Source organism: Calonectris borealis, chromosome 11, assembly GCF_964195595.1.
Source record: "Calonectris borealis chromosome 11, bCalBor7.hap1.2, whole genome shotgun sequence".
Taxonomy (NCBI): domain Eukaryota; kingdom Metazoa; phylum Chordata; class Aves; order Procellariiformes; family Procellariidae; genus Calonectris; species Calonectris borealis.
Genome location: NC_134322.1, coordinates 16,477,410 through 16,501,290, shown reverse-complemented (window position 1 = coordinate 16,501,290; position 23,881 = coordinate 16,477,410). Strand labels below are relative to the sequence as shown.

The 23,881-nt window shown below is 40.2% G+C and overlaps 2 protein-coding genes across 7 annotated transcripts in view; one reads left to right on the top strand and one right to left on the bottom strand.

Moving 5' to 3' along the window:
• The window catches only part of RNF111 (ring finger protein 111), a 57,478-nt gene extending 54,965 nt beyond the window's left edge, over positions 1–2,513 (bottom strand). Inside the window, exon 1 of the mRNA XM_075160207.1 lies at positions 2,233–2,513. The gene's annotated coding sequence lies outside the window, so the exon portion shown is untranslated. The remainder of the gene's footprint in view (positions 1–2,232) is intronic.
• Positions 2,514–10,380: 7,867 nt separating this feature from the next.
• SLTM (SAFB like transcription modulator) overlaps positions 10,381–23,881 on the top strand; it is a 28,167-nt gene continuing 14,666 nt past the window's right edge. For 2 of the 6 annotated variants that reach the window (XM_075160216.1, XM_075160211.1), the window contains exons 1-5: positions 10,381–12,370; positions 13,137–13,224; positions 21,944–22,008; positions 22,312–22,497; positions 22,905–22,952. In XM_075160216.1, coding sequence (XP_075016317.1) covers positions 12,173–12,370; positions 13,137–13,224; positions 21,944–22,008; positions 22,312–22,497; positions 22,905–22,952 — 585 coding nt within the window. In that variant the 5' untranslated portion in view covers positions 10,381–12,172. Of the gene's footprint in view, positions 12,371–13,136; positions 13,225–21,943; positions 22,018–22,311; positions 22,498–22,904; positions 22,953–23,881 lie in introns of all 6 variants that reach the window. The other 4 variants (XM_075160213.1, XM_075160210.1, XM_075160214.1 and 1 more) reach the window with 4 other exon arrangements.

Below are 23,881 nucleotides of genomic sequence, written 5' to 3'. Positions count from 1 at the left end.
CATGTTTCTAAATCTCATCAACCTCACTGACATGCAAACAGCTAAAGCGCTATAGATCTGGCGATAAAACTGACCTAAAGGATGTTGCACATTAGTAAAGCTGTGGGGAAATCTTTATACAATATCTGCCTATGGCAAATCCATCTCTCTGTACTATCCCCATTGTTTACATGTGAATTATATCATCCTGTTCCCCATCTCATCCCCCCCAGCAATTTTTTCCCCATTTATTCAACTGCCTGACATCTAAGCCTCCATAGTTCATCAGCTAGGGAGGGGGACACCATTATCTATATCTTCTCAAAAGAATGTCCTCACCATTAGAGGAAATATAAACAACTGAAATGAAAGATTCTTCATCTTGGTTAAAAAGGCAGTAACTGCTGTCAGCTAAATGTTATTGCAACATGGCCACCTCCACTGAAAGACAAGACTGTTACAACTGATCTGGTTACACAGGTCTACAAAGTTATTAATTTGATGATAAAGTGCAAGTCACAGATATATTAAGATACACTCTTAATACACTTTTACAAAAGCCATTGCTTCCTAAAAGACACATTTCTGAAAGGTCAGAATGTTCCCATCCAGATTTTGAAAGGACACGTGAAATATGCATGAATACTAAGAGCTGTTGTTCACCCCCGGGCTCCCAATACTAGACATAACCACAGCTGTAGCTGCCAGGGCTTCAACCATCAATAAAAATAAACAGATGTTTAAATATGCGAGACTTCAAGAGTTTTAAAACAGGAAGCTTGGTGTCTTATACACTTTTACTTGACTAAACTGAAATGCAAAATGTGCACACAGCCTTTCCTGTCTTATGAATTCTTATGAAAAGTCTTATGAAAAATAGGTCATTTTATACTGTGGATGACAGCATGAGACAGGTGACCCGATGTTCACTTTATCAAATGAACCAAGATCTTTCCCTATCAACCCTTGCATGCCAGCAAGAGTACAAATCTGAATTGGTGATAATCTTGGCTAACAGGTTTTTTTGTTGGGTTTTTTTTTTTGCCTCAGGTAGTCCCTCTAACCAACAAAAAGACGACTAAAAACATTTAAATTGGTGGAAAACTACTTTGACAGCAAGGACTACAGGTATGTGAACTATAAGATGCTTTAATTTCTGTTTTTAAGAGTGACAAAATATTCCAATACTTTAAATATTAATTTTCCTTAAAAATGTTTCTACTAAGTATCCAGAAGTAATCTATCTTTGGAATTGTTACTGGTTACAACAAAGACAATGTAAGGCCTTATTTCACCACCTCAAAACCTAGTTTTCCTACTAGTTTATAATACAGATATTCCACCATGATAAATGCTACCTAGGTCTCCATGCCAAGCAGTCAATTCTTATCTTTTTTGTGAAACATTTGTTTCTGAAGAAATCACGTTCAAATCAAATAAAGTTGGGCTATTACAGCAAGATCTTACCTCCTACATTGTATCTTGTTTTGGAGGAGTACTTGAGTATCAGGAATTAAGGGTATCATTTAATCAGCTAAAGCAATCAGGCCTTGCTTATGATTTTACAAAACCATTTCAAACCATGGAAGACCTTACTCAAACAAAACGAAAATTCCACGAACGTATGCTCAGCCCTGATCACTGAAACACAGACACTTTAAAAAGTACATAGCTCCTTAACACCTGTCCATTTTAATAAGAGGCACAAAACCTACGTACCTCTGAAGATCCTGGCCTATATTTCTGAATGAACGTTGCTTCCTTGTTTATCAGACAAAAAACATCTGACAATGATTTTTTTTAATATGGGTTAAGAAACAGAACACCAACTTTGCAAACAAAACAAATGACGTTATAACAAACCCTATTACGCACACAAATAAAACTCATTTCCGTAAGGGAAAATTTGTGACAAATTTTCAAGGAGACAAACCCCAAAGGAGTGCTGCGGCTTCCCGCAGCGAAGATACTGCTTTGTGCGTCAGTGAGGCACTGGAAAAAAAAAAATCAGGGTGAAGTTCCCACCCGCCGAACTGCCCCCGCGCCCCTCCGGCCAGCTCCGCTGGGAGAGGCGGCCCGCCCCGCCGCGCGCCGGCCACCGTTGCCGCCACCGGTGCGGGCAGGCCGGGGCGGGGGAAAGGAGGGGAGCCCACCGCCCCCCTCCCAGCCCCGGCAGGCCCCACCCGCCAGGAGATAACGCCCCGCGGGGTGCGGGGCAACACCACGGCCCCCACCCCCCGCCTCCCCCCGTACCTGAGACAGTAAGGCCGAGGGGGAAGAGGCGGGTGCCGCCGGCGCCCTGCTCAGGGCCGGAGGGGAGGAAGCGGCCCCGGCTGGCACCGCAGGGACCCCGCGTCGCTGCCTGGCGCGGCCCGGGAGGCCACTGCCTCCTCCTTGGCGGCGCCCTGCCCCGCCGCCCGCCCCTCGCGGCGCCGCTGCCCCCCGGCCTGGCCGCAGCCGCCCGGGCCCCGGTGACACGCCGCGAGGCGGGCGACGTTTTGTTGTTGCGCAGCCCCCGCCGCCGCCGCTCCCTCCCCGGACGCAGCGCGACACTCGGTGCTGCTTTACAGCAGTCCGCAAAGCGCAGTCGCGCCGGCTCGCGCCCCTCCTCCCGTCAGGCGCCGCTCGCGGGGCCGCGCCCCCTGCTGGGCGGAAGCGGTGGCGCACCGCGGGGCTGCCCTCGCCCTCCGGTGCCCGTGCCCGTGCCGGGAACACCCGGACGGAAACGCCGCCGCCTTCGGCGCCGGCTTGCCCTGAAGCGGACGACGAAGATCTGAGCAGACATCGGGGAAGGCAGCTCAGGGAGGCCGGCAGCAGGCAGCCGCTACTGCCCTGGCCCCGGCCAGCCTCGCTCGGGGGCAGCGGCGGTGCTGCTGCTGCTGCGGTTCTCCTCCCGGATCTTGTACCACAGCACGCGTTTTCTACCCAGAGACGTCTCGTTCTCTCGCATCGCGGTGTCGGACGGCTGCTCAGCTGTGGCTCAGCCGTCGGAGCTGAACCGGAGCTACCGGGCCTCCCTGCGGCGCTGCCTGGGCTGCCGTGGCCGCCCGCGTGAGATCGCGGTGCCGGTCCTCCACCATGGCCAAGCCTGGTACTGGAAGAACTGCACGGGTAGTGTATCGTGCTGCCCTTCTCGGGGCCAAACAACAGGGGCAGCTGCTAGGAAAGGCAGACAAATCGCATTTACTCTCTTTAGAAATAGGGATTTAATTTGCATTTACTGCAGTAATGCACTTACTGACTATGAACAGGTGAGCCTATTTACCACTGCACTGCTGGTGTCAATAGACCTTAAGGAACTTCTCCAGCTGAGGTACGTGCCTTCTGCAGTGACCAAGCCTCACACCAAACGGCACAGTAAGCATCACAGCTTTGTGAAGGTAGCAGAAAGCCTGAGTGTTTGTTAAGTTTGTAATTGCCGAAGTCTGCCAAAGGCCATGAGATCTTTCTGCCAGAGACAACCTTTCATCAATGTCAGTGTACACATTCAAAACGCTTCCAGCTTAAAACACTGGATGGAAAAGGGTCGTCGGTGACCAACAGATACATAACCCAAGATTTTGGAGCAGAGAGGTGCAGTCTGATCTACCAGTTAAAGATCTTGCTCAGAATGCACTGCCACCACAGAGTCATCAGTATACAAGAGTTCTTACATGTTTTGGAGGAGCTAAACAACCTTCGTGCATCATTTCAAAAGAAATGGTCATTGGGAAAAAATGCATTTTGAGACTATTAATTGAAAGAGTTTCTGAATGGAATTTCCTTAAAGCAAAAGTGGATAAAACAACATGGAAACTATTTCTCAAACAAAGAAAAAGGACTTTAAGGAAAGACTCTACTTCAATAAATGCCTACCTTAAAAGAAGATGTATTTCCAGGGGCAGGAAAAAAGATTACTAAGCAAAGGAATACCTGAATATGTCAAAAAGTGTAGAAACAAAATGCAAAAGGTGCTAGACCACATAAATGATATGAAAATAAACAAGTTTCAGCTTTATGCATAATGTGAGAGCACAGGAAAAAGTGAGACCCACATACAGTGAAGGCAGAAAAAAGGATCACAGGTGATTTGCGTGATTCCAGAACCAAAATAAGAATTCGTTTCAGTTTTCAATAAAGACAAAAATATAGGTCATCCAGCATTAACTTGCTACCTTTTTCTACATAGTTTTTTGGGGTGTTTGGTTGTTTTTTATCTTTTAAAATCAAGGAAATACAGTATGTCATATCCAGCCAGACTTCAGTAAACGATGACATTGGGCCACATATAAAATAACCGCTGAAACTGGGGAAGATGGGGAGCAGCATAAGAATTAGAAACATGACTAAAACGCTCAACAGGACATAGCAAGAGGGAATGGAAAGAAGGTCGTATCATATTCAATGGAGGTCACTAATGGCTTGATTGTACAAGCAATTTTAATATTTTTCATTAATGACTGGATCCGAAGTTGAAATACATTAATAAAAATCTGCTGGGGAAAAAAATTAAAAAATCAAGACAATGCAGGAAAAACTGAATGACCTTGAAGACCAGACCAATAGGAGCAAGGTGAAAAAAAGTCGAGTAAAACATAAAGAATGTGCACTTGAATATTAATGACTAAAAGTTTTGGTATATATTGGGTAGTTGTCAGGTAGAAGGCCATAGGGTGAGAACTTCAGTAAACTGTGTAATTAAGAAAATGACCAACAGCCAACAACATGAGGTAGACATAAAAAAAGCAAACGTCTGTACAATATTTTAGTCTAAATATTTTTCAGAGAGAGAGATGTTTCAATGCTATTGTAAAAATTATTCCTGATGTAGTTTTACAACTACTTTATCCAGCTTTTTTTATATGTATTGAGGGAAGATGAACTCTAATCTTAACAGGACACTCAAGAGAACATAGCATATATAATATGAGAGGAAGCTGATCAAATTTGGCTGGATTACCTTAAGAAACGAGACAGATGAGCGTTCTCCGTAAGCTGATCAGAGGCTAATACCAATAAAAAATACACCAACTAGTTATGTATTTACCTATTTACTTAATTGTTTTGAACACTCATGCCAAAGACGACAGGCAGTTCTTGGCAGACTGTCACTCTATGCTCACCAACTGACATGAAAGACATACAAAGACCATTTCAAAAACAAAAAACAAGGGGCTAGAGAGTCGCTAGAAATTTCAGTTCACAAATTAAAAAGCAATGCAGACTAAGCGTAGATAGTCTTGATTTTCTCCCATTGCAAAGTCAGAGTGGCCAGATGATCTGTAAATGCTTTAACTGTATATGATTTGGTAGACCTTTCCTCCTTGGGTAAATTAAAATAAATTAAAGGCAGAATTCCTAGGATCTTTATTAGCTATGATTCCTAATTCTTGTTTCACTATGGGCTGCCAGCTGACAATCTAGTAAGTTGTGGGCCAGCTCACCCTTAAATTAACATTTGATAGAAATTAGTTTGTCAATTGTTGACCGGTTATTAACATAATTTTTAAAGAAAAGTGATGGAGAAAATGCACTTCAATGCCCAGAATTATTCACAATTATTTTAAAATAGGGGTTTTTTTATTATTTTTTAACTTCTGTCTATGCCCTTTGATATATTAATTAAAGTTACTTCTGCCATTATTTCAGGATCTCACAGAGATAGACGGTTATCTTGAAAATATTTTATTGATTCCTTGGACAAAACCAGAAGATTCTCCTTTTCACACTTCTTAGCTACAGAAAACCAAAAGGTTAAATCGATTCATTCTAAATCACTAATGCAAATTTCAGAATAGCTTTCAGGCTACTGTATCATCAATTCATACTGAACTCTTCAACTTCTTCTAACTAGAGCTAAACAAAACCATTTATACGCGCACCCCAGGGCCTGGCAGAACTAAAGACACAGAGAAGAAAATATCTCCTCTGAGATCAAAATATGCCAACCAGCAGGAGATTGCACTTTACATTTTTGGCAAAAAGACAAAAATCAAAGCAAGCCCCTATCCTGAGGTACCTTCAGCAGCTCGGCTTCATAGTCAGACACAGTTCTATGCAGCAGTGCTGTTTCAGTTTGCTTGCTCACGAACGAAAGCTAGGCACAGCTTTTTCCAGATGCAAACACCAGCTTCTGGAACGCAGTCCCATTGGGCACGTGGCCAAGATGCAAGCTGCACACTTTCAGAAAGAGATGCCTTTGCTCAGAGCTCTGTTAACTGCAAGCCTGGTAGTGTCCAGGGCAGTACAAATAGTATACACTTATAAATCTCCTGCCTATATACAGGAGTATGGATCTCCTGTCACAAATACTGCTTCTGGAAGAGCTCAAAATCACTTGCAGCCAGTGTATTAATCCAGATGAAACAGACCATCCTTGACATTTACATCACACATAGTTGTGTAGACTTAAAATGGACCATATTTAAGCATATATTTAAATGTTTGAAAGTGTTAATTCAATTTACAATTGCTAGAAATATTAATAAACTGTAAAGCCTCTCGTGGTAATATGTTCTGAGGATAATACAGAAAAACATATCACAAAAATTGTGGGACTGATATTCAGATGATACAAACTGTCACAGCTCCCATCAGTCCAGATGAAGATCTCACCAGTGAAAACTGGAGAAATAGGGAAGAGATTAAAAATGCTGCAAGATTCGTATTATGAAAAATTGCTAGTAGGAAACAAGAAAAGACTGATGCATTTGCAGAGTCGAAAATAAAACTCGTCAGCTGCCTGTGCTATGTATTTTATGATAAATACAGGAAATTTTCTAATGTGATTGATCTAAGAGCTTTCAAAAGCTCTGGAAAATAACACGCACCACTCAGGTAACGGTGTATTTTTAAGATATATGGAAATTACAATAAAACATAGATACAGAAATGACCCACTAGTCACTCATTTAATTTCATATTGTACAGCCTGATAAGGCTTTGAAAGGTTAGAAACAACATTTTCGCAACACATTACTTCAGAAATCATGCAAATCCCTACTAAGGTCTCAAGCAGTTAGTAAGATAAAAGTATTTAAGTTGTCATATAATTAAGAAGGTGTGGTATATATAATTACTTAGAAATAGCTACTTTGTTGACAGTATTTTAAATGGGTCTTTTTCTTGTCAAAAACCAAACAGACTACCAACCTGTTAACAGAAAGATCACATGAAATATTCCTTTATATTCTTTCAGTGCTTGTACAATAATGGGGCCAAATATATTTTTGTGTTTTAATGATGACTCAGAAGCTATTTTTAGGGCAATTAGGTTTAAAACAAACAAAAGAATCCTGCATTTAATGATCTGATTTTACACTAAGAAATTCAATGGCCATTTCCTAGCACGTACATATACTTTCAGTAGTAAAATAAAGGAAAATATTTGTGTTTGATTTACATGTAGATTATGTTCTTCTCCTAGCTGTTCTGTAGAAGAATTGTAACAAAAGCTACTTAGAGATCAGATAATTTCTACAACCTTCTTCTGACTGCTCATCATACAGTATATCAATAATACATCAAAAAGAGTGGAAAAAGCTATTCCACATTCAGAGTAGAAAAAGCTATTTTTTATAGCAGTGATGCATATTAAATTATCAGTGATTATTAATCTCAAAAGCTATCTATTGTCAGGCATTCACTGAAAATGTCTCAAAGGTATTATTCATTCTTGCTTTGTCTGCAGAGGAGAGAAACAGTGCAGCAAACATACCAGCTAATTATTTTTAAATGTAAGCTTGGTCAGAGGTTTGAGTACAGTCAGATGGATATCAGGAATTACTAAAAGTAAGTTTGAAACTGTAGTAACCAGGCAATGTAACATGAGAACTGGGACAAGACTCAGTGCCTTTCAAAGTAAAAGGGACTCTTCCTGTTGATTTCAGTTAATCTAGCATCAGCCCAATGTCTCACTCTTTTTAAAAAAGGGTTAAATCCAAAAAGGAACTGAGTCATTGCATCATTTATTGCTGTAATAACTAGCTTTGATGTAGTCAGCACCCAAAGTAGAATCCAAAATACTGTATTAGAAACTTGGATTTCTGAAGCAAATGAACAAAAGCCTAAGGTTAGAATGAAAACACACATTGCAAAAATCAGTTTTTAAACAAGCAGTATGTTAAGCACAGAACTGCATACAGCTTTGCTGATAAAAAGACATGGAAGAGCAATGTGTCTCAAATGAGACAGGATCCTGTTTAATTTTAGGTACTTTATTTGGAGGTGATCTTCCAGCACCCCAAACCCCTCCCCTTTCCTTAAACCAACATCTCTTATTTTTAGAAAGGGATATGGACAAATGGGTGGCTGTGTGAAGAGAAAAAAACTGGGACAGCCTGTTCAACTCTAGGTGAATGCTCTAGCCAGGAGGCTTCTTTACAAAAAAAAAGGCAAGAACTACTTCTCTATGTTTTAAAAACATCGGCTATCACTGCATTTTTACAGAGCCCAATAATGTTAAAACTGCACAGAGTATACCAACTGCATTAAGCCGTAGAAGAAGATGAAATAGCTAGTGTTTGGTCCTCCATTATGCTTCAGTGCGAAGCTGGCAATAGACTGGTCAGCACTGTTGAAAATGGGATAATCTTCTATGCAGAAAAAAGCAAAATTACAGAGCCCAGGGAAAAACATTAAAAATCTAAGGACGTTCACAACTTTCAGGTGTCTCACATACAGGACAGACAAAAAAGCATTTTACAGGAGCACAGTTTTGGGCTTCTGTCTTTGTTGTTGTTTAAATATGAATATCTGAGCCAAACATTTCTCCTCTTTGAAAGTCTATTACCATTTTCTAATCAAACTTTATGACAAATTTCAGAACCTAATGGTATAAAACAAGCTTCTCTTTGAAAACTAGTAGATGTTTCAAGAGACTACAAAAGGATAAATAGAGTATTTTTCTTTAAAAAAACAATCAATCAAACAAACAGGAAATTAGAAACCAGCCAAATTAATTAAAAGTCCTGGACAATTTCAAAATATTTGTAAATACCTGAAAAATAACAGTGATAAATAACAACCAACATGATTTGTTCATGACAATCTATCAAACCAACCTAATTTCCATTTATGGTTCCACAGACATGAATAAACCGAAGATCTTCACTTCAGCGAGGCTTTTGACATTCTGTTCCATTGACATTTTCATAAGGAAGATAAGGAAATTTGATCTGGACAGAAACTACTAAATCTGGTGCAAAACTGGTTGTGCTCAGAGGATCACCATTAGTAGTTTACTATCAAATTGTAAGTTTATATCAAATAAAATTCTTCATACACTTCAATATTGTAATATCTTTGGGTAAAGGCTTAGAGATTATGCTTTTCAACCTGCAGCTGACACCAGGTTGAGAGGTACTGCAAAGAGCAGAAGTCAAGACTAGAGATTGAAATCATTTTGGGGCATGTGTGGGGGTGGCATGTGAATTCTACCAACACAAGCGCAAAGTTCTGCACTTAGCAAGAAATAATCAATTGCACAGAAAAGAGATATTGTAATAAACTTGCGGAAAAGAAACCAATAGGTAGAGAGGATCACAAGCAGAACATGTCAACAAGTTCATGAGGTTGAAAGAGGCATACATCCTACTGAGATGCATAATCATCAGAAGTGGTGTCACCAAGATAACTTCGAGAAGTTGTGGAAAGAATGGACAGGAGCTAGAGGGATGCAACAAAAAAAGAGTTTCAGAACTCTGATTAAAAAAAGGAAATAATCCACGCTTTTAATCAAAAAATAAAAGACTGAACAAAAATATGGTAACAGTCTTAGTTTATGTAAAAGGATGCTGCAAAAAGAAAGGGAACATTGTCCTTTATATTCACTTTGAGTAAGAAGGCTAAAAGGATTAAATCTAGACATTCGAAAAATTATAGTTAAGGACTAGACTAGACTGCCTGAGGAATGAGAGGAATCTGTGTTTAAGGCTTCAAGAACAGGTTAGGCAAACATCCATCAAGGTTGTTTTCATAATAGGTTATTGCACCTTGAGGTAGGAGGATGACTGAGAATACGTCTTAAGGTCACTTTTGGCTCTGTTGGTTGTTTTTTATTTGGTGGGGCAGGTTAGGTGTACAGCTTTGACATTTACATGACATCAACCAACAAGCAGTGAGGTTTAGGTAAGTCAAGCAACCCCCATAAAAGAGTGCAAGTACTCTATTTGTTAGCGCTCTCATCTTCTTTCCTGAAATTGGACACAGCAAACTTGTCTTCACCAACACTAGAATCTAACCAGTGGGTTTTGTGTGTATTTGTACAACAGTTTACCACAGTAAAATTGACAGGCCTGATTAAGACTTTGTTGCACTGCTGAATTCAAAATAATATGCAAATGAAATACATTTAGGACTTTTTCATGCACTGTTTAAATGTTACACAAGCACTCACAAAAACCCATTTCTGTAGTCTGAAGTTAAGCTAAAAAGTTTATTTATTAACCTCAAAGTCAATCCTAATGTATTTGATGTTAATAGAAATGTATTGCAGAAGATAGCATAAGCAAGAATATATATTCATTTCTTATTTAAGATTGTTCTTTTTATAAAATCTTGGTACCAAGTGCAACAGCAGCATTATATATCTAAAACATACATGCAATTATCAGTCCAAACTGTGTTTTCTTTTAGACTTCTGTGCATGCTTAACGTTTAAATACATGGATATTAGTTTTTGTTAACTGATAACTAGTTAAGCAAAGTATTATTTAAATACTTCAAGTGCATTTTGAAAAGAAAGAAGAGGATGGTGTTACAAATCTTTGTAGGATTCAGGACTTAATTTGCACAAAAGGTTGTTTAACCAAGATTTATTAAATAAAACAAACCCTCATTCATTTTTTCATTTTTATCAATATACAATTTCTGAATGAAAAGACAAAACAAGAGGATTGTTGTGACTTAAACTGGTTTAGACATACTTAAATTCACAGATTCTGCCTCATTTGAATATTTAATAGCAGCTGTAACATCTAATATTGACAAAATAACTTCAAGTGTTCCCTACAGAAAGTGAATGAAATGGTAACTAAGAGGTAACACCTTCCACTACCTGGTACAAATACAGCCTAATAAATCATAACAAAAGGTACTTTATTTGTTAACAATTTAAAACATTTATATTATACTTCTAGAATACTTCCAATAAAAAACTGTGAATGCAAATAGATCTACTTCTCCCTAGATTGTTCTTCCTCTAATCTTTAAAATCATTGGAGTTACTGATTAAAGGACCCGCTATTTCACCTGAGTAAAATTGGTAAAATCAGCATCAATTATTTAAGCATATTTCCTAAACTCTGAGAAGTCAGTAGCCAGAACAAGCACGAAGGTACAACCCAACTTGTTAATACGAATGGAGAAGCACCAGTAATATGTAAATAAATATTTTGCTTTTATTTAGGAAAAAAAAATAAAAAAAAAAAATTATTCTGACACGAATCCAATGAACGCTTCATTACAAGACCTAACAAACCGAAACAGCAGGTAAGTAGACGTGCCTCAGCAAACCTTTCAAAAGCCCACAAAAAAGAGAAAACCCGCAGCAGACTCCCGCCCTGGGAGGGATACCCTGCAGCGCGGCTCCGAGCTCCATGAAGGCCCCGCCAGAACCTGACGCTGTTCGCACTCGATCAAACTCAGTACACGTTTGCGCTAACACATGCAATCACCGCACGCTTTTTGAACGTTATTTTTTCCTGAACAGGCCCGCAGCTACGTAAAGTCTTCAAACACAAGCTCTCAAGAGAAACCAGCGAAACACAAGCCCACACAATCACGGTTAGCGTGGCGCTTCCTTGGGCCGGACCCAGCCCAGGAGCCGGAGACACCTCCCTGCCTCAGCGCAGGCCCGCGGCCCCACGCCTCCCGCCAGGCCCATCCCGGCCCCGCCGCCGCCCGCACAGCCCCGGGGCACCTCATGGCTCTCGGCGCCGCTCCCTGCAGAAACAAGAGCCCAGCCCCGAGCCGTGCCAAACCCCGGCCCGTCCTTCCTGGGCGGGCTCCGCGGGGCCGAAGCGCAGCCCAGCACCCCCCCCCGCCCGGCCCGCCCGCCGCCAACCTCTCGCGGGGAGGTCCCGGGGCCAGGTGAGCCGCAGCGCGCCTGCGCCGCGCCTCCAGGTCGGCCGCGGCCTCCATCCGGGTACTCGGCGGCCCGGCCGGGCGGGGGGGTTTCATTGTGCGTGCAGCTGCCGCGCTCAGTCGCTCTAAAATGGCCGCCACCGCCTCGTCTCCCGCCGCCGCGGGGGCTCCCGCGGCACCCGCCGCCCTGGCGGCCGTGGCGGCGCTGCCCCCCACGGAGAGCAAGAAGATCACCGACCTGCGGGTCATCGACCTCAAGTCGGAACTGAAGCGGCGCAACCTGGACATCACCGGGGTGAAGACCGTGCTCATCTCCCGGCTCAAGCAGGTGAGAGGCCGGCCCAGGCCGCGGGGGCCGGCCCAGCCCTACCCGACCCGACCCGCCGAGGGACCCGGCCCGCCGCCGCCGGCCGCCCGGCTCCGGGGGCGGGGCCCTCGCGGCCCCGCCGGCTGTCCCCGGTGTGGGGGGCGGGACCTCTCCCTGCGCCGCCGCCGGTGTCGGTGGAGGGGCGAGGGTCTGCCGTGACCGGGCAGCCCCCGCGGCCGCGCGCGGCCCCAGCAGCGGCGGCAGGGCGGCACGCCCCTCTCGGCCGCCGGGGTGGGGGGCGGTGGCCGGGCCGGGCTCGGTGTCCCGGCTGGCGGAGACCGGGCCGGCCGGCGGAGCTCGCCCCGCGGCCTTGCGGCCCGCCCGCCGCCCCGGGCGCTGGAGCTCGTCGGGCGGCCGCCGGGGTGAGCCCCGGGGCTGGTTGTTGCTGTAGGGTTTCTGTGCTTCCCTCCCGCCTGTTTTTGTGCTGCCCTTAATGTCATCATGGATGTCGTAGTGCCCTTTAGTGTTATGTTTCCAAAGAGAAATGTGCTGATCCTTGATAAGCTGTACTTTGAAAATGTCATTTTAGCAGCTTAAACTCCTGCCATTATCGTTAGCGTTCCCTCCCTCTCCTCCAGCTTTAAGTGAAAGGTTTAACCCAAAGTGTTTTATAAAATATTTCTGAGCTGGAAAAAAATAATTGTTTGGCTCACTGACTTCTGCTGAAGTCAAATTGTCTAGCTTCCCGCTGAAATCTGTTAAAAATTGTATTTTTTGTCTCATTTAGGCTATTGAAGAGGAAGGAGGCGATCCGGATAATATTGAAATAACTGTTTCGGCTGACACACCCACCAAGAAACCAACTAAAGGCAAAGGTTAAGATCTATACATATATATTACATTCTTAAGCAGTTTTTGTTGCATATATCACCTTAAAGAAGGAGCGTGCAACTGTAGCCTGTAGTTTAAATACAGTTGTGACTTTACTGTTTATGACTTCTGTCATGTAAGATGTCTTTTGCCTTACTCATCTGTTTTCAGTCACTGTATATAGGCAATCTATAGAGATGCTGGATATATATGGAAAATGGATGGGTTAAGAGATGTGTTATGAGGTAGTGCCTGTATTGCCCGCAGATCCTGGAGACTTGTGCTGTGTGTGCTGCGGCTGTGTAGATGATCTGTGAGATTTTTGGAACATGCTGTGTTAACAGAGATCCCGAACGTGGAGCGTTACAGGTGCAAAGCGGGTATAGGAACTGCTGTGTGGCTCTGGTGCTGGGGATGGGTATCTCTGTAGTGTCCGAGAGTATCTATGCAATAGCAAAGGGAGAACCAAGAGGTTATTTAGCCATGAGAAGGTCCTGGACGTAGGCTAGTGATACGTGGTAGGGGGTCACTGCCTGAAGAGGACTGTGTTGTGTGTGTTTATTAGCATACTTTTTACTGAAGGCAGGATTTATAAATACAGATTTCCTGAATGGGTTCTGAAGGCTCACTGTGAAATGTCTAATTAAGAGATTTTAGTTTTTCTGTTGTGAAAAATAATTATTTAGATTCTATACCGATCTGTTTGGCAGTGATTGTCTTGGCTCTGTTTTCTTTTGCATAAGTATTTAAATATTGTTTTGTGAGTTTGGATTCTGGGTTTTTGTTTTCTGTTGTTCTGGGAGCATCCATAATCAAGTAATACTGGCAAAGGAAATATCTGTTTTATGCATAGCATTCTTCATTGAATATACATGCTAAGAATGTTCATATATGTGCTATATACCTGTTTTGGAAATGATCACTCTTATACCACTGTCACTTGTCTTAGGCTGAGTTTTGTGGTGGAAGTGATTATTGATGCTTTTGCCTGGTGCTGTGAATGGAGAATTTAACAATAAAATCTATCTGCTTAGAAAGTTTGAATAACTTATCTGTACTTTTGACACACTAGAAAAGTGAAAGGAAAGAAACTGTTTCATAATGTGGCTTCATTTCCTTTACTTTTGACATTACTTTACTCCCTACTCTGGAAAGGTAACCAATGCTTAAGAAAACTACATGGAAGCTAAATAAGGAAATGCTTCCACAATTTTTCATGTAGAGATCTAAATGGCTGCTTGTTCTGCTGTGATGAACACTTCTCTATTTGCTGCTTTTCATCCTCCTGTTCTCCAAAAAAATATCATAATGTGCATAATGTTCTTGAACCAGCTTCTTGTTAGTTATACTATTTTGCTTCTGCAAAGGTAGTTTGCCTACTAGTGATGCTGCTGCCTGGGGCAGGGCTTCAGTAGCTGTTCCCTGCCACCTTTTCTGTGGAATTGAATCGTAAGGCGTACGTATGACATGTACGTTCTTGGTAAACCTCAAAGTAAAATACGACCTTCATGAAGTTCTTATCTGCTCACTTTGCAAGCTCAAGAGTTTTTCCTCATTACTTTTTGGATTACAAAAGTCTTACGAGCAAATTTTGTGCCAAAAGTATGAGAGGTTCATGCTGTATTAATCTTCAAGTGTGGAACAAGAAAAACTCACTAATTTGTCTAGGGAAAATCTTTTTTGATCATACTGATTTACTTCTAACAGTAAGAAAGAATATATTCTTTCTTTTTAACTATTCCTTGTATGTGTTAACTGCTGATTCTGATGTTATCTTCCTCTCTGGTGTTTTCTGCTGAAGTATGTTACTAGTAACTAGAAAGTATCCCTCAAAACTTGGAACTCTAGCATTTCAAAAATCCATTCCCTAATGTGTTACTAGGAAACTTTCAAAGGCACATGGGAGATGCATGCCCATCAACTGAATTCAGTAGGACTGAATTTTCCTTTAAAATTAACTATCTTGATCCTCTTTGTGCTTGTACATGCTCTTCGCGATGAGTAGTGTTGCCTCCTTTACTGATTTTGCTGACAGATAGCTCTAGGCCTTTTGCTAACGCTTGCTTCCCCCCAGCCCCACAACTTCAGACGAATACTGATGGGTCTTCAATTCTTCTACTGCTGACCGGTGGTAAAATTAATGGCACTACTAGTCCTATAGTATTGTTTTCCCCATGCTATTATTGCTGTACAAAGGACGGTAGGAATATTAGATATTTGTTTACAAAGAAAATACAGCCTCAGAAAAGGCCAGGGAGTGGAAGTAATGGATAAACCTCCTCACGGCAGCCAGAGAGGTGAACGGGAGGGAAGAAGGAGGTTTTCCTTCCAAAAAATCAAGAACTATGTCAGATGGTTGTTGGTTTTAGATCTGAATGTCTTGTAGCCAGTTTTACTGCAACTCTTAAGGTCTGTGGAAAAAGTGAGATGTCTAATTCCCTAGCACTGTCTGTTAGAAAAACCTGATCTGGAATATTGATGCAGGCTGAATTAGAGGGGGAATAGTGTGTGTGAGTGATATATTTGTTCTCCCTCTTGTTGCTTTTTTTGTGTATATGTTGACAAAAATGGAGAAGAATAGAAATGAAGCTATGAGTGGGACTTACTTTTCATACACCAGGATTTTGTAATGGCCTGATAAATTGATTTATCAACTGAGTATGTGCTGCAGTTTTTTACTGGACTGTGACAAGCTTTTGACAATGATGATACAAAGCCAACTTGCTATGAGATAGGAAAGAAACATCTGTAAAACACTACGAGTAGAAGAATAAGGCCTTGACTAAACTGGTTTGAATGTAGACCTTCTTTCTCTCTTAAAACAAACAGCAGCTTGCCAGTGTCCCATACCAAGTTCTGCAGCGTAAGATATTGTATGAAAAAGGAGTCATATTTAAAATAGGGCATTGCCCAAAATGGAGGTAACATAGAGGGAGCCATGTGGATCTTCATTGGGAAAGTGTATAATTGGAGAATTTTGCATCATGACTTAAAGAATGCTTGCAGAAGGATTCTGTAATCCAACAAGAATCCTTGATCAATCCTGTATGCAAAGTTAGTCAAAATCTAACACTTTTTCCAGAAGCTAATTTAATTAAATATTTGGGATGAAGAAGAACCGCAGAACAGGTAATCAGAAGAGCTATACAGGTGGGATCAGTTGTTTTGGCCAATTAAAGTTTGAAAGCTTAAAGATGGAACAAATACCAAGTGCTCCATCTTTAATTGCCTCAGCTGTACCTCTCCACCCTGGAATTTAGTAGCTATCGACAAATTTCTGTTTTTTGAAAACATGACAGTTTTTGGAAAAAGCTGTTCTTTTCAAGCCTGGACATTCTGCTGCTTATTCTGGTATCTAGAGGAAGTTGCTTTACTGCTAGTATGAAATATTTTTCAAATGTTTCTGATATGAACATTTCTTTGAAGTATGCGCAGTCAAAAATATTGTAGCATATTGATACATCATAACTTGGTGATTGAAAGTTACTTTTCTGCTAAGTTTTGGAATTAGTGTGGACGAAGAACAGATTTTAGGCTAATCAATTTTAACCTCAGAATATTAATGTGAACAAAGACATTTACTTGCTGCTCTTCAAGTTTCTAAGGCCAACTAGACGCGTATTACTTTGTGTCTTAAGTACCCCTCTAGTTTCCGGCTGAATTTCCAATTTGACAATACTGTTTCTTAGATCAAATGCTGACAACTGACAGTGGCTGGCTTATACTATTGCCCAAATAATTTTGACTTCTTTATTAAAACTGATTAGTTACTTAAAAAAGAAAAAACAAAACCAAAACTAAGTTGGACATTGTTCGCTGTACACTCCTTCAAAAGGAGAGTGGAGTGGGGGAAATAATCTGTCCTTCAGGAATATTAAAATAACTGTTTTAACAAACTGTCAGTTCATTATTTCTTCTTCTATCTGAGTTGTTAACATCTATTACTATAGTTCTGTGATTTGATTTCTGAAACACTGTTCTGTGCAGTGAGCTTGTCCAGGGGTAGGTCAGAGTTTTCCTGCCCAGTGAATTATTGCTGGAGAAAGATAGGGATTCTCAACTGCACTGAAATTAGGTGTCTTATCGCCATGGCCAGTTACATACGTGACATGATGTGTGGGGTACTAGTACAAATGCCTTGATTTTAATCTTGAATAACCTGAGTTTTTAATTTTTTCTAAATAATTTTTTTCAGAATAGATTTTCTAAATGAATCTTATTCCTGAGCTTTGTTGACCTGCTTTTTAAAATTCCTTTATTTTTTTTAAGGCAAGCAGGCAGCTTCTTTGTTGCTTCCTCTCAGTGGCTGGTTCTGTTGATCTGCTTTGCAGTTGCTGAATAAAATAGTAAAGATTGAAAAGTGACTTCTTCAAATGTTCTTGGGGGGTGTGGGATGCCCTTGCATGCGGTGCTGTTGCACAGCTAATTAGACCTTTTAACGTTACAAGCCATGTCTGTCTTAATTGACTCACAAAGTAGGTTTGTTAATTTATTATTATTTCTGGGTATCTGGTTGATGGTGTTCAATCATTATATATCCATGCAAACTTTTAAGTATTTCTGTCAAGATTAAACCAACTGTTGAGACCCTACTCTTTAAGTGTTTTGCTCGAGGTAGAGTACCTTACAAGGAAGTGAATATATTCTCCTCTTTTGAGGAAAGATGTATGTAAATTATTTGTAAAGAGAACATTCCTTTTAAACTAGACTTTGTTCTTGCATGTTAATGAGTAGATGATGTATAGAAAAGAATCTTTCTCTGGAGGGAGGGAATTATTAAGCTAAAATACCTGAACTCAGTATTGGTGATAGAAATTTAAGATACTGTAAGTTGTAATCCACACTTGAAAAATAACATGCAGGCGGAACCTTAGGAACACTTTGCATAGGTGGTTCCAATATTGCAAAGTTGTTTTCATTGTTTAAGTTATGATATATCATGCCTTATTGAAGCGAGATATAAACGGTGTACAACAAACTGTAGGTAAGGCTTCCATGTGCCCTCAGATAGGCAGAAGTAATCTTGCCAAATACTTCCTAAGTAATTTCATTAAGGTGGGGGTGAGTGATATCTCTAATGAGCTGCACTAGAAAGTGTTATGAATGTTTAATCATATGATTACAAATGATGGCAAATCTTATGAACAAGTCAGTGATTCTCTAGAGAGTATCTGACTTTGCAAAGTACATCCTTTCTAAAAACCATAAGTGACTAAAAGCAGCATGCTGCAGACATTGTAGAATACTTAAATATTCTTGTTATCCTATGATACCATTTAAGATTATAGAAATGTAACAGGATAATTTACTTTTGTTAATATTGTGGCAAATGATACTATTCAAATTGCAGCAGACCTCTTAACTAAATGACACTATAAAGAGTTTATTCCATTGTAAAGATTTTCTTTCCCCTTCCTCCTTTTTGCCTCCTGTGTCACGTTTTTAGTGAATCTGTAGCGTCAGGTACGACAGAACCCTGTTGGAAGTTTCACCAGGAATACCAGAAGAAATGCAAACACTAATTCTTCCAAAATTTTATGATGAGTGTGTCACTCTACTTTTGCATGAGATGCAGATGTTTAGTTTGTTTAAGACTTGTCTGAAATATACTCTTCTGTAATTCTATATACACTCAGGTAGCCTGGATTTCTCATGTAGAGGACTATGAATAGGTAGAACAAGCTTATGCTACTGTAAGGCTTGTAAATGAGATGAAAACTAAACCTGCATAATGTTAAACCAACATTTTAAAGGTGTTCTGAATCTTCTACTTACTTTTAAGGAGAATACTCATTCTCTATGTAAATAGTCTGTTGCAATTTTATGGTGTGTAGAATTGCCATTGCCAGAAAAGGGATTGAGCATGGCTTATAAAGGAGTGCCATCATTCCAAGGTAAATTAGTATTTGTGTTGTTGGGCACTCAGATTTGTGGTGAGTGCTGCTTATACCACTGACATTTTCAATAGCCACTGCATGGATAAACCTGTATGTAAATTTTATCATGTGTTGACAGCTTGTATGACTTGGGACCTACTACGCCTGTTGTCTGCAGAAGGTCCAGCTGTTCTGACTGTAATTGTTAACATACCTTTTAATCCTTTATTAAAAGGTTATTTTCCTTGAAGTGATACAGGTCTTGAATAAGTTCACAGAAACAGTCAGTTTCTGAAAGGTTGCAATCTGACTTTAGTTACATGAAATTATGAGCCAAGTGTGCCTTTCAGTAGCCTGTTGTGGATGAGTATCAGTGTGGAAAAGTTTTGAATTTCTGTGGATGCTGGCTTTTTGGCAAGTTACTGTACAAACATCTGAAAACTATCTATATCAGAACCTTGAAGTGCCACTTTTGAGCAATATGACTCTAATCAGATCAAAGTAACCCGAAACACAGAACTGAGAAGGAAAACAAACTTCCTACTATTTTGTGGCTTGAAACTGAAAAGTGAAGGTCATTGTTCAGGTCTCCTTATGCCTTGGAACACCTCTGGTACTCAGAATAAGTGGGACTTATTGCAAAGAAAAACAGACAGTCTAATGAAAGACTAATGAAAACATGTATTGCTGTCTGGCTTAATCCAGCAGCAAACAAAAGATATGGACAGCTTCATTACTGAAAGTTGTAACTTCCTCTTGATGAGGACATGTCAATAAAATATAGTTCTCTAGCTGCCATTGCAGCATGATGGGACTAACTTGAGGTAGCCTTGTCAATTTTTTTTTTTCTGTTCCGTATGAAGTCTGGGTTCTAGTTCACCTGCCAGATTTCCTTGGGCAAAATGAGTGAATTTAAATAGCTTTCATGATAGTACATGCTAGATAGTTGCTAAATATGTCTAGCATCTGCTGTACGTGTTTGCCTGTCTCTGTGTATGCTTAGCTGGATATGGGATGCAAGAAAAACTTGGAATTTCAGGTTTAACAAACTAAAGAACTGAGAGGGGTAAAACAGAAAACAGTTGAATGTGTGTAGAAATCCTTGCTGCATCTCACTACTTTTTATTTACATTGAAGATATCTGTGGCTGTAGATTCTATCAGAGAGTGCTAAAATAGTAATACAAAATTTGGGTTAGTCTTGCTTTTAGGCGTCAGCTGTGATGCATATCAAAAACTGTCCTTTCCAGTGTAAGTGCACTCCTCTTTCTGAGGAAAGCTAGCTTCCCTAAGTACACCTGTGCTGCTGGCTTTTTGCACCAAAATCTCACAGATCTTTCATTACAAATATAAAATAAGAATGTTTTGTTTGTTTTAAATGAAGTAAAATCAGTGGCAAGATCTTTTTATGCATGTAGATCTGAATGCTTAGATCTCATGTTTTGCAATCGTAGAAATAACTTCTGCCGTGTGTCTTTTCGTGGAGATTTTTGAGTTCAGATGCACACTACAACAGTATGCTATATCTAGGAGTACTGTCAGGGTGCTGCCTTTCAGTGAAGTAAGTAAAACCAACTGGAATCTAAGTAAAACTAAAACAGTAGTCTCTCTTCTTGCCCTGTAGTTGAGCAGTTTCCAGCTTTGAAATGCAATTTAAGAACTGTGTATGAAAGACTATGGAAATTAATTGCTGACAGAAATTGGCTATTCCAGGTAGCAGAAACATCCATACTGTATCAAACTTCGGCTTATGTTTTTCTTTTCTATTCCTTTTGAATATCTATAGAATTGATTGATAGCCATTCATTAGAGAATGAAGGGATGAGGGAAGATGTCATGTCAAAAAAACTCGCATTAAGTGCTGATCATGACTGCCATCTCATTTGCATCTTGAATTGACACCGAGTTTCAGTAGAAGATAGTAAAGCCGCTTCCTAACAGAACTGCTTTTGTACCTTGAGCTACTGAAAACCATCGCATAGACTAATCTTTGATAGGATGAATCAGAGAGTCAGAATGCTCTACAAAGGCTGTGTTTGTGTGGAGATATTTATATCTAGTGTTCCTTGGTCTTGTTTTTGCAGAAGATTAAGGAAATGCAATGGATTCCAAAGGGAACTGTGTCTAGTCGTCATCTCCACAGAGCCATCTTTATTAGAGAAAAGTGTGCATGTGCTGGAAGAACAGAATTCTTCAATGGAACGTTGCCCTTAGTACAGATATAGAAAACCCAAGTGCTTCACCTGACTCGTTTCTTCTGTTGATTGTTCCCTCTAGTGATGAAAAGCACTGAAAAAGGTGGCTTAGAGAGGCTGTGCAATTGCCATACTTGTGGATACTCAAAAACACAGCTAGATAAAACCCTGAGCAATCCGATCATACTTGGAACTTAGCTCTACTTTTGAGCAGGAGGTTGGGTGGACTAGATGATCTTTAGAGATCCCTTCTAACCTAAATTGCTCAGTGATGCTAATTATCCTACAAAGTAAGGCCTTTCCAAAGTCTTAAGTCATAAAGTCTAGTTAACTCCAGGAATTCTAGAAACATACAACTTTAATGTTCTCCTGAATTCCATTATCACTTAAAGTAGAAGGGTTGGTATTAAAATCACTAACTTGGTTGTAACTGCTTGTTTATGCACCAGCATTGATTGTACATGCTCACTCAGCTGACATTTTCTCTCCTCACCTTAAAAATACTTAATTTTGGGAGGGTTATATTATAGTGAACAGTTCAGATAAACTAGAGCATATAGAGAATAATAAACTAAGGCCCAACACGTAATCAGTATTGAAAGAAAGTCTGCTCTACGTAGCAGCTGTAGTCATTAGCATATCCTATCGTTTCAGGTAAAAAGCAGGAAGCTGATGAATTAACTGGTGATGCTTCAGTTGAAGATGATTCCTTTGTCAAGGTAATAAAAGTATGTAAATTTTTTCCCAGTTTATACTTAAGTTCAATGTTTGGCTTTATTTACCAAAAAAAAGCTTCCATTTTCTTTGCGCTAATTTATGTGGAAATTTGGAGCATTGTTTTTTACTGTGTTCACAGCTGTGATGCCTCAGGGTGTGAAGGTGTGGGGTTTTTTAAACATGCTATGAATTTTTATTATGGATGTGATACAGTATTTTGCAGAAACAGTGATTCTAACAGTGAATTTTTCAGAATATAGCTAATATCCTTAGTTATGCCAAATATTTGTTGTTTACACCAAAAGGAAAGTGAGTTGGAGACTCAAGATGCAAGTGATCAAGATGGAAATGATGAATTAAAGGACTTTAAAGAATCTGTTGAAGATGAGAACTTGAATTCTAAAGAATTACCATCTGCAGAAAAGAAAAGATACCACGACCTGGAGCCAGCAGAGACAACAGAAGATGCAGAAAAGGATTCTGAAAGTCAGGTACCTTGTTGTATTTTACATGCATTTTTATCAGCAAGGTGTACATTTTTCTTAGTGTGTCTGTATTACTAGGAAGTCAGAACTAGTTTTTCAGTTTGTCTTGCTTGCTTATCTCTAAGATAATTTGGTACTTTTTTCTTTCTGTTCTCCTTGACTTGTGTTTGAACAGTCCTGAAACAAATGTGGCATTGATTGACAAAATTCTACCACAGTCCGAGTTGGTCCTTTTCCCTGGTACTAGTAGTAATATACATAATCTGAACACTGAACTGAACTCGTTGGTGTTCACCTTACTGATTGTGTATCCACTTAACTAAAATGTTTTCTGAGTTAACTGAATCTCTTGACTCTCTGAATGTTTGTCTTACAAATAGTTTGCTGAGCAAGTCCCTTTTATGTTTTCATAGGAAAATGAAGGTCAAGACATAGAAGATTACACTTTTCCAGCTGTCCATGTAAGCTCCAAATCAGTTCTGTTAAGCTGATTTTCATGCCTATTTAGTTGGAAAAGATCACTTTAGACTGCCTTTTTGTTCCAGCATGCATCTTAGAGAGTCAGATGATGTAACACAGTAAAGGTAAAAAGTATGGGAAGCTTTCATTCTTTTTTTTTTTTGCAATGCAGATAGTTGTGATTTCCAAATAAGGTATCCTATTTAAATGCAAATTCCTGTCTACAATTTGGGAGAATTCAGTGCATAGACTTAGCAAGGAATATTTTTCAAACTCTCTTAAAAACACTTCAGAGGGCTATGCCAAATGCTAACATAGTATATACAGCCTATACAGGAGTTTAGAACTCTTGTTTTAACATAGAAATTTGCCTTTGGAGAATGTCTGGGGGGGGGAGTTGTTTGGGGTTGGTTTTTTGTTGTTGTTAATACTGACATCTGTAACATCTTTTAAGTTCAGAAATTCATTCTGAGTTACATGGAATTGATGTCTGAAAAGGGACATCTCATACAGCATGTCTTGCTCAGTGAGGTTAATGATAAATAAATAAATACCTATTAAAATCATAGTTTCATTTTTAAGTACTTAGTGAAGGAAGTCTACCTAGTTTCTGACTTCTGTCCTAAGCTTTTAAAGCTAATAATGGATTGCTTGCATTTCATTGAAAGTAGTAATCAGCAGTGTGATATCCATTCTGAAGGCTTTAGCGAGACATGGGACAGTTTAGAAGTGTCCTGTTGAGTTAAGGGGGGGAGAGAAAATAGCTGCGTGTTCCAACCAATTGCAAACTGCAAGTCTTGCAGATAGATACCAGTGAAGTTTTGTATGCATTTTCAGTGATTTGATAAGGGAGGTGCACAGACTTGGTTTCTAGACCACCTTTTCTTTGGAAACAGTTTTCAGTTCATCAATTTGCCTTCATACGATAGAA